The sequence below is a fragment of the Dunckerocampus dactyliophorus genome, chromosome 14 (assembly GCF_027744805.1).
Source record: "Dunckerocampus dactyliophorus isolate RoL2022-P2 chromosome 14, RoL_Ddac_1.1, whole genome shotgun sequence".
In the NCBI taxonomy this organism is placed as follows: domain Eukaryota; kingdom Metazoa; phylum Chordata; class Actinopteri; order Syngnathiformes; family Syngnathidae; genus Dunckerocampus; species Dunckerocampus dactyliophorus.
The window spans coordinates 16,621,381-16,632,877 of NC_072832.1; the positions used below are offsets into that span (position 1 = coordinate 16,621,381).

The following is an 11,497-nucleotide window of genomic DNA, read 5'->3' on the forward strand; positions in this document are numbered from 1 at the left end:
TTCCATATATTGGTTCCTTCGTCTCCTATTTAGTTCTTCTAGTAACTGTAATTACCTCAGATTGAGGGTTCAAAGCTCCATTTGGTCATTTGTGTGTGGTCTTTGTGTGGTACTCAGACTTACTCCCACATACCGAAAACATGCATTATGCTATGTTAATTGGAGACTCTAAATCAGGGGTGTCAAACTCATTTTCACTTAGGGCCACATCGACATAATGGCTGTCCTCAAAGGGCCAGATGTAACTTATAAATAAAACTAAATGTAATTGAATGTAATGTAAAATAAACATAACAACTCCTTAATGTTAAATAATTTTAAATTGATTACTTATTCAAGTGACAAACATTACAATTGCATAGAAAAAAAATATCCTTACTTGTTGCTCTGGTACAACATAAATCATTTGAATTTGTCAGCTTGGAAGCGTAGGGAATTTCTTCAGCCACAATAAAGCTAGCTTCCACTGCCGCATTGTTTTTGGCTGTGGATTTTGTGACCACACTCTGCTGCAACCGCAGTTTGCCTTTTAATTTTTGGGCAATTTGTTGCTTTTCTTGAAGGCTAGCTTTGGCGTACTTAGCTCCGTGTTTAGTGTCAAAATGCCGACGCAGATCGTACTCTTTAACAACCGACACCGCTTTGTGACACAAAAGACATACCGGTCTTTCTCCTTGAAGCATAAACAAGTACCCGCCTTCCCATCTTTCTTGAAACGGTCTTCCATCCGCATCAACTTTTCTCTCTCTGGACATTTTGGGATCATTATTTATTTGTCAATTCAACTCGTTGGCATTGATGTGGAGACACTGCCGTTTAGTGGCGGTGAGCCGTCACTTCGTATTGTAGTCTATAGGCATTGTGGGAAATGTAGTTTTTGATCAAAGCACGCTTTTGACCTATTTAATTGCTCTCGCGGGCCACATAAAATGACGTGGCGGGCCACATTTGGCCTGCGGGCCTTGAGTTTGGCACCTGTGCTCTAAATGGTCCGGAGGTGTGAATGTGAGTGTGAATGTTTGTATGTACAGTATGTGCCGTGCCATAGGCTGGTGACCGGTCCAGGGTGTTCCCCACCTCTTGCCCAAAATCAGCTGGGATAGGCTCCAGCTCACCCGTCACCCTAATGAGAGCAAGCTGTGTAGGAAAATGGATAGAGAGAATTGTAATGACACACTGAAAATATCTGTCATTCTTTTGTCGGAGAATAGCATTCTCAGCATTCACACATTCAAGATGTCATTATGAGAGTGTACTTCAGGTCCAAACCCTCTGTTGTCTCCCCCAGAGGTGATCTGCGACGACATGTGTAAGACTGTCATCGCCACAGCCCTGCTCCTCTCCTTCATCGTCTCCATCCTCCTTTCTTCATACTTCATCCACCGCTACCACAAGAACTCGCCCAAGCCCCCCATAGCGTCCGCTGAGATGACTTTCCGCCGGCCCGCCCAGGCCTATCCGATCAGCTTCCCCGCTAACAACCTACGCAGAGGCTCGCAGGAATCCATCGAGACTGACACCTTTAAAATACCCGTAAGCCGCTGCCCACTTCCTGCATCGTGTTTGGATGCTGAGTTTGCGACATCGTGTTTGTTTTCTTCCAACAGGAGGACCCCAAGTGGGAATTCCCTCGTAAAAACCTGGTGCTTGGCAAGACTTTGGGAGAAGGAGAGTTTGGAAAAGTCGTCAAGGCAACAGCATTCAGGCTTAAAGGGAAAGCAGGTTACACGACGGTGGCTGTGAAAATGCTGAAAGGTAAGACCGTCTGAAGTGTAGCAGACACAACCGATATAGAAGATCTCTGACTAGTGTTAGCATATTATGTTAACCTAATATATATAACACTCTGACTAGTGTTAGCATATTATGTTAACCTAATACTGTATATAATATATATATATATACAGTATATATATACAGTATATATATGTTAGCATATTATGTTAACACTAGTCAGAGATCTTCTATATCAGGGGTGTCCAAACCTTTTCCCCAGAGGGCCACATTCTGAAAAATGAGGCGTTCAGGTGCACTCGTAATTGTGAGTATTAGGCGTTAATTGTTTTTCATTTTCATTCACGTACCCCCTATGACATGTACCCCACTTTGGGAGCGTAGGCTCTACATGAGAGAAGTGCTTAGCCGTGTTTAGGAGTCTGCTGCAAAAACGCTACTCAAATCAGAGCAGGAGCGCTCTGTTGATTAAAAAAAAAAATAAATTATAGTCAAAGATCCTCTACATTAAGATTGCACAAGAGTGCTCTGCTAGTTTTAAGAACCTACTACCAAAATGCAAGTCCAAACATCCTTTATATAACAGACATGCTTTGCTGTTTTTAGGAACCTGCTGCAAAAACGCCACTAAAAGGATCCTCTATATAACAGGAGCACTATGTGGTTTTTGAAGGACCCACTGAAAAACATTATAGTCGAAGATCCTCTGTATGACAACAGCACTCAGGAATGCTTGGCTGTTTTTAGGAATCTGCTGCAAAACCGCTACTCAAAGCAGCTTCAGAGAAAGTCATACACATAAGTCTCAGTCTGCATCACACAAAGCACCCGCAACACCCGAAGAAGACACATTACTGATGAAAGCATACATTTACTTCCACGTGCAAACATAGTCGGTGCATCCAGTCAACAAACAAATGACACGTGAGCACCACGTGAGAAGACCAGCTCTCATTTAGTACACAATATTAATCATCTTGAGGAATCTTAGAGATGAAACGCTTTTAATGCACAAGATCATCATCAAACTTGCTTATTTGTTCATGTAACACACACACAACAATGAACAACTTCATGCTCTCACCTTTCTTCTGCACCGTACTTACTGTAGCTGCTACCTGCGTTGTGGCTGTTCACATGAGGCGTTCGAACACATTAGGTAAAGCTCAGCGTTTGCCGCTAATGCAGTCAAGGCGTTTTTAATTTTTATTCACATACCCCCCACGGCAATCTGCGTACCCCACTTTGGGAGCCTAGGTTCTGTATAACAGGAGCACTATGCTGTTTTTAAGGACCCACATAAAAAAATTATAGTCAAAGATCCTCTCTATGGCAAGAGCGCTCTGCTATTTTTAAGGACCTCCTACCAAAACGCCAGTCAAACATCCTCTAAGTCAGGGGCGTCCAAAGTGCGGCCCGGGGTCCATTTATGGCCCATTTTTTGACCCTAAAAAAAAAGCAGTAATTTTACAAGAATAAAGACAAAACGTTAAGGGTGTAAAGTCATTATATTAACTGAAAACATACCATAAAGTTGAAATATTACAGGAAAAAAGTTGTATTATGAGAAACAAACCAAACAAAGAATTAAGTTGAAATTTTAGGAAAATTAGGTTTGGTAAATGCTACAATGTTATGATAATAAAATCCAAATATGATGAGAATAAGTTATATTAGTATGAAAAAAAAAGTATGAAAAAAAACAGTAGAACATTGAAATATTTGTAAACATTAAAAAAAAAATGCCAAAAAGTAATATGAGGAGAAACCGTTCATAATAATAATAATAATACACTTTGTCACTGATAAAATGTGTAAATACATCTTATATGTGTAAATACTGTGTATATATATATATATATGTATGTATATATATATATATATATATATATACGTATATATATATGTGTATATATATATATATATATATACACATATATATATATATACTGTATATATATATACTGTATATATACTGTGTATATACGTGTATATATGTGTGTATATATGTGTGTGTCTATATATACTGTATATACTGTATATATATATATATATATATATATATATATATATATATATATATATATATACTGTATATATATACAATATATTAAATTGTTTGTTTGGCTTGATTTAAAAAAAAAAAATAAAAGTAAAAGCGGCCCCCGCATCTTTCCATTTTTCAGTATGCGGCCCTCAGTGGAAATAGTTTGGACACCCCTGCTCTGTTCTTTTTAGTCATCTGCTGCAAAAACACTAGCAAAGACCCTTTATTTGACAAGAGCACCCTGCTGTTACTAAGGAACCACTGCAAAGATCCTTTATATACTCTAACAGCAGCAGCATGCTGACCGACTACCAAAACTAAGTGCTTTGCTGCTTTTAGGAAACGGCTCCAAAAGCGCTAGTCCCTCACAAGTCAGTGGAATAGCACCGACATACGCTTCATTAGATCCCTCTGTAGCTATGTGACAAGTTCTGCCATCTGCCAAATATTTATGTGCCATGTATTCAAATCTTTGTTGTTATCCATGGTAGAAAACGCCTCCCACAGCGAGCTGCGAGACCTGCTGTCAGAATTCACGTTACTCAAGCAAGTCAACCATCCTCACGTCATAAAGATGTACGGAGCTTGCAGTCAGGACGGTAAGACCTCAGCCATGCTCCTTAGTTGCACATGGAGCCTGAAGACTGCGTTTCTGTGAATAGGTCCATTGTATCTCATCGTCGAATATGCCAAGTACGGCTCACTTCGCAACTTCCTTCGCGAGAGCCGGAAAGTTGGCCCGAGCTTCATGGGAAGGGATGCCAACCGAAACTCCAGCTACTTGGAGAACCCAGACGACAGGGCGCTCACCATGGGTGACCTGATCTCCTTTGCGTGGCAGATATCCAGAGGCATGCAGTATCTGGCGGAAATGAAGGTTTGCATCTTTCCACGTTGCATCTCATATTTTCATTGAGCTGTTCTCTGATTGTTTTTGCTTTTAAACAGCTTGTTCACAGGGACCTTGCTGCACGAAACGTGCTTGTGGCAGAGGGAAGAAAGATGAAAATCTCAGACTTTGGCCTCTCCAGAGATGTGTATGAGGAGGACTCTTACGTTAAAAGGAGCAAGGTGAAGACAAAAGTCTTTCTAAACAGCATACATGCAAAAAAAAATCACACATACAGTGATCCCTCGTTTCTCACAGTTAATTGAGTCCAGATCCGACCATGATAAGTGAATTTCCACTAAGTGGGATTCCTTATTGATAAATTAAACGTTTTCATAGTTAGCATAGAAAACCTGTAAATATGTTTTTTAACCTTATTAGACATGAAATAACACACTTATAGTCTCCTTTACACTTGTATTACCGGCTATAGCAGACATAATAACAGAAAATAAGACATTTAAGACATAAACGAGACTTGTGCTCGTGTGTGTTGCTGCAAATGTGTTCCGGTGTAAGGGGAGCTGTGCTGTAGCTCGGTGTGGGTTATGGCTGCAACAGTACCCGATGTTAGGGATTATTGGGCCTGTTGTGAGATAATTCAAACCTGCAATAAAAGCCTGTTGTTCCAGCGATTACATCTGGTGCTTGTGTGTCCCACTGAACATGACAGTAACATCACTGACACCTAGTGACCAGTGTAGAATATTACACATCATCACAACATCTTTGAATGTGTCTGCTGAATGCCTTATTTTTGTATTTTAGTTCATTTAGTCATGTTTAGGCTTGAAAATGCTTAACTTAGCCAAAAAATATGTAAAATGTGCTGAAATATGCATCATTTTTGAATAATAATAGGCCACATTCAGCGATGAAACTGCATGGTTTATTAATTAAGATATTTTGAATAACCGTGATAGAGTGAAGCTGCAAAACTTGAAGGGCGAAATGGCAAGGGATTACTTCAAGCTTTTAACTCACCATCAAAACCACTGTATCTTTTTTCAAGGGCCGCATACCTGTGAAATGGATGGCGATAGAGTCCCTCTTTGATCACATTTACACAACGCAAAGTGACGTGTAAGTACTGAGTCAATCCTACATTTCCCAAAAAGTGAGACTCGTCATTTTTACACCTCTTTTATTTGATATATTCTTGTAGCTGGTCCTTCGGCGTGCTCCTATGGGAGATTGTGACACTGGGAGGTAATCCCTACCCAGGTATTGCACCTGAACGCCTCTTCAACCTCCTGAAGACTGGCTACCGGATGGAGAGACCAGAGAACTGCTCTGAGGAAATGTGAGCTCTCCTCTTTGTTACTTTGTGACTTTGTTAGTTCTATCCTCTGTGTGCAATGCACCGCACTTCATGGAAAATGCCTCACCTGACATTTTACATAAGCCACTGCAAAAACATCTCCTCCCGCAGGTATAACCTCATGGTCCGATGCTGGAAACAAGAATCAGACAAGAGGCCGACTTTCTCTGACATCAGTAAAGAACTGGAAAAGATGATGGTGAAAAGTCGGGTATGGTGAAGTAGTGCAAGACATTTTTGATCAATGATACTGTAAGCCACTCACTGAAATACTTGGGAATCCGACATCTTAAATATCATAATACATCACAACGCTTTATATGAAAGTGTTTTATTAATAACAAATGTTGAGCGTAATAACGGAATAACAGCTCTGTAAGAATTCTGCCGATTGTGTGGAATTGAGGAACCGAAGAGGAATGGAGTGCACTACTTTATTGCAACCAGCAGAGGCGCTGTTGGTTTGGTCTCTGTTCGTTTGTGGCCTGAAGAAGAATCGCATGACATCAGCTTTAGGAATTTAAACCGCAAGACTTGCATTCAAGGCAATGTTGGGGTTAACGGCGTTACGTCTAGCAGGTAAAAATCAGCATCCCATTCGTTTAACGTATTTCAAGGTTTTTCTAAAGAGAAAATCGATAATTACTTTCCCTGGTAACTTTCCATTTATGACAGAGTAACTTTGTTACTAATTCAAATACTTTTTTGAGAATTAACAAGTGACTATAACCAGGGATATCATTAGGTATTGTCATAAAAATGAAATATCTGTCTTTCTGCCGATATTGATATCACCGCGTGACTGAGACCTCATCAAACTGCACCGTCCTCCACAGAAACAAACTTGCTAGCTGAGTGTGTCCCGAGTATGTGGAATTATTTCCTCGTTTTGCCTTTGGATTGTAAATATTTAATTTGCGACGGCTGCAAAGTGTTACATTTTGCTCTTTGTGTGTAAGGTGGCTCCGACCTAAAGAGTAGCGTTGACTACTAATGAGAAACAGATACCGCCGCACATCACGCCCAATAGGAAACTGAAAACCAAAACAAGAACACAAACCAGGAAATGACATGAAGGCAAAGGAAAACCAAAAACGCTGTCAAGCGGGACATGACGTACAGCAATGAGGCGTCTTCCTTCAATCCTTCTCATGGAGTCACACCTCAGGAAGAACCAGTCGAAGTTACACGCACTGTTTTGGCACTTTTCCAATAACTTACATTGCATTTTGTAGTATTTGTTGTAGTTGGCACAAATAGTGTTTATTTTTTAAATACATCCAATAGAAGAAGCACCAGTTGATGTTGGCATTGATGCTGGACAATATCGGACATCGTTAAGAAAGCCAATATCGAGCATCTTTAACTATAACTGTCCATCCAGCCATTTTCTATGCTAGAGCCTATCCATTCACACTCACTTTCATACCTATGATTCATTTCGAGTCGCCAGTTAAGCTAACATGCATGTTTTTGGAATGTGGGAGGAGAAAACCCACGCACGCACGGGGGAGAACATGCAAATGCCCAATGGAGAGTCCAACCCAGGTCTTCCCGATCTTCTGACTGTGTGGCCAACGTGCTAACCACTCGGCTAACTATAACTAATTACTTTTTAATGTACTTTGCCCAGCACTGACTCCTCAGGGCAGCATTATTCCCATTCCATTGAAAGTTATATTTAATATATAATACATAAAAAAATACTTGATACTTAATTACGTCATACTTTGGAGACTCTAAACTGCTCATTGGTCTGAGTGTGAGTTGTTCTGGGATCTCTTGCCCAAGGCCAGCTGGGATAGACTCCAGCTCAGCCATGACCCTCAACGGGATAAGCGGCAGAAAGCTAACGAAGGAACCATTCGTCACTAGTTTGCTGGGAGAAATCATGTGGCACATTATACTTGTGCTGCTGCTTTTATTATTATTATTCTTGTTACAAGGCGGTGAGGTCTAACTGTTGGAGCCCAATGCAGAAACAGCTTTACAGTACATCGGATCCTTGCACATTCGCCGTTTAGCATTATTTATTATTTGTTTATTTGTAGGAAAACCCACGGTTTTGTGTTTATAATCTCCATAATCAGGTTTATTGGTAGACAACCCATCTCGTTTGCCCTACATTGGTAAAGCTTGAGCTGCAAAAAAAATAGTCAGAGGCAAACTTCCACTTTCTTGACGAGACATTATTCATATCGGGGGTGTCCAAACTTTTTCCACCGTGGGCCGCATATGGAAAAGTCAAAGGATGCGGGGTCCGTTTTTTTTTTCATTTTGTTTAATTCCGTAAAAAAGGCCGTGGCCATTTTTTTCACATGTGTTTAACAACCAAACTTACGTGTCATAGGTGGTGCAGTGTATTGTTGTTACGCTTTTTTGCTCTTTTTTTCCTCATTGCTGCTGTTGTTTTCATTCTTTGTTTAATGTAATTTCTACATGAATAAAAAACAAGCTGCATGGCCCCCGGATTGTAGTTTTGGACAACCCTGCTTTATATGCAGTGAATTGGCTTGCTGTTTACACCCTCCACTCACACATCACAAACCCACAGGAGCTCATCAACCCAAATGCCGACCTCACCGTCCAACCAAAACAAACAACGCATGTGGAACACACAATGTAACCACACCACACGGACTATGGGGGTTTCAAAATAGGCTTTTACACACTAATATACATGCATAGCAATACTATTTTACACTAGTGTATAACCCGCAAGGCATGCTGGGTAACAGGAAGTTCACTGGAAGTTACCCAGCATGCCTCGTATAACATAGTAGTTTTGCATGTACAGTATATTAGCATGCAAGCCCTTATTTGGAAAGGTGTGGCAGGACAGAATCGTGATGCTTCTGTGTATGCCTGCTTCATTTGTCAGATCTTTGACCCAAAGGCTAAGCTATAATTAGCACTTGAAGAAAAAAATGTGGCCTGGCTCAAGATAATCACAGAGCATAGCAGTGAGGCTATATATACACAGACAAGTGGCATCAGCCCAGAATGCTGCAGCCTGGTTCGCTTTTGTTAGGAAAAGTGTATCCCAGACAAAGACATGTGTGTGTGTGTGTGTGTAGTATTATTCCATTTCTGCTCACTCCTGCCCCTCCCCCCTAAACAGCCTAATCACACCTTTATCTGCTTTTGTCAGGATTACCTGGACCTGGCAGCGTCCACTCCTGCTGACGCCCTGCTGTACGATGACGCGCTGTCTGAAGAGGACACACCACTTGTGGACTGTAATAACGCCCCTATCCCTCGAACCCTCCCCTCCACATGGATTGAAAACAAGCTCTATGGTAGAATTTCCCATGCATTTACTAGATTTTAGAAACAGGACACACAGGCAGTCTTTTTTTGGCAAGTTATGATTGGCTTTCCATAGTCGAGCGTGTGTGACTGTGATCTGGGCATGCCTTTTTTTCTAAATATTCCTGACCATTTCATCGTAAATGAGAGGCTCAGTGAACAACAATATGTGTCGTCTTGCATTCTGTTTTATTCGGACCTGCTTCTAATGTACCGGAAAGCAAAAATGACACACTTGTAGATACGGAATATTCTATATCATTTATCATTTATACAACACAACTCACCCTTCGTCCACATTTTATTTGTACTTTTTTTTTGGGGGGGGGGGGGGGGGGGGGGGTACTTTTTTGGTCCTCATTTGTTGGCACTGAAGGAAACCAGTAACATTTGAAACAGGTCCTTGCTGAATCGATCACTACTTGTGGTTTGAATTCCAGATTGTCTTACATTTTTCACGTGAAGTTATTCATTTATAATCATTCCATAGTACTGAATGGAGAAACAGTAAGGCTTTTGAGTGCAACTCTTTGGTGATACTGCTTAAAAGAAGAGAATGTAGTGGTTGCCGGAGCGGCATTATTTAAAGTCTTGATCATTTAAAAAGAGTAACAAATGACGAAAATGACGGCCGTACGTGTCAGTTTGGTGTCCGGGCGCTACAGAGTTTGATTGAAAAGCCTTGCTGTCTGCACGCTGCTTATCTTTCACTGAGTGCAGAAAAAATGATGTGTTCTCATTTTTAGGCATGTCATACCCCAACTGGCCCGAGAAGAGCCCGGTACCGCTCAACAGACATGATGCCACTAATCCAGTCTTTACAAGATATGCCAATGATAGTGTTTATGCAAACTGGATGGCTTTGCCTTCACCCGCAAAAGCTGTGGACAAGCTTGATAGCTAGATGAGGCAAGACAAGCAACGCTGTAGAAAAGATGTGCTGGTAGATATGTATATTTCTATAAAACTGTATATATACAATCTGATGCTAAAGTTGGTTCCCTTTTATTTCTGTTGCACGGGTATTCAAACTGGGGTCTCTTTTGCTGCAAAACTAGCTGGATCAACATAGACCATGCTTCATTCAGCTCTGTACGTTCATTACCTCATGGCCGTGTTGGCCACGTTGTATCACTGCATGACTGTTGTACCAGATTGTATGTCAGCGTCAATGTCTTTCAAGTGCCTGTGCCGCTTCGACAATAGCCTCCGTATATTCATGTGCTACTGTGAAGATCATGTTCCAGCCCAGGAATTAAAGGGGACACCTTTACCATCATCTGCTGTAGAATGCTGGGACTGAGTGGACAAAAAATGTAAAGTTTCTACTTTGGAGGTTTGTGCTCCTGATAATGTCCAAAGAGCAATTTTCTGTTGTACGTACCCATAAAATGTTTCAAAAACATGATTATTTCCTGTTTTGTTTGTTGTTTTTTTATTCTTTTTAAACATGAAAAATATCAGTACATGAGTGCTACTCCTGTCTGATGACTTCATGCAGCTGGTGGACATGTCCTTTTCATTTTTTCACTCGCTGTATAGCAAACATGGAAGGAAAAAGACTGTGTAAACTAATGAGTATTATCATTGGTATGTTTTTTTTTGATTGTTACAAATAATAAACAATACAAATGTATATTCTTTTCTGCCTTTTTTGTGCATCAAAATGTATTGGTCAGACTATCCCATCGGTCTACTCATGAAATTTCAGTACTGTATTGTAATTTTACCTTTACTATACTATACCACATCCTGAATGCATTCAAGCAAATGATTTATGAATGTTATTATAAATGTAGGTGCAAAAAGTCTAAATAAAGTGATAACAATTTAAACATGTATCATGAAAATAGCACATTTATTTTGTAGCTAATAATAGCAAAATATATTTCATAGTGTGTTCATTTGTAAATGATGTCTCTATCCTTTCTAGATGTGGGGTACTGATTTCTGCAAGACCAAAGATGTGGGGGGTTTTTTGTGAATATAATAATATATAATACTTATATAGTATTCATATTATCAGTATAACATAATTCAATTTACAAACTGAAATATAATAACAAAGTATGATCAAAGTCAACAACTGATGATACTCGCATGACACTCACCATCACCTCCCACGTTTGTTAGCAACTAAACAACTTGTACCTAGTTGACTTTTACAAAAAATATCAATACTATTTAGTTGTTTAAT

General features: G+C 40.1%; 1 protein-coding gene across 2 annotated transcripts in view; it reads left to right on the forward strand.

Annotated features, from left to right (window-relative positions):
• Positions 1-11,081, forward strand: part of ret (ret proto-oncogene receptor tyrosine kinase) — a 34,699-nt gene extending 23,618 nt beyond the window's left edge. For both annotated transcript variants that reach the window (XM_054798125.1, XM_054798126.1), the window contains exons 11-20: positions 1,289-1,533; positions 1,608-1,755; positions 4,273-4,380; positions 4,444-4,658; positions 4,730-4,852; positions 5,683-5,753; positions 5,836-5,973; positions 6,103-6,202; positions 9,143-9,290; positions 10,047-11,081. In XM_054798125.1, the coding sequence (XP_054654100.1) occupies positions 1,289-1,533; positions 1,608-1,755; positions 4,273-4,380; positions 4,444-4,658; positions 4,730-4,852; positions 5,683-5,753; positions 5,836-5,973; positions 6,103-6,202; positions 9,143-9,290; positions 10,047-10,204 (1,454 nt within the window). In that variant the 3' untranslated portion in view covers positions 10,205-11,081. The remainder of the gene's footprint in view (positions 1-1,288; positions 1,534-1,607; positions 1,756-4,272; positions 4,381-4,443; positions 4,659-4,729; positions 4,853-5,682; positions 5,754-5,835; positions 5,974-6,102; positions 6,203-9,142; positions 9,291-10,046) is intronic.
• Positions 11,082-11,497: the final 416 nt, after the last annotated feature.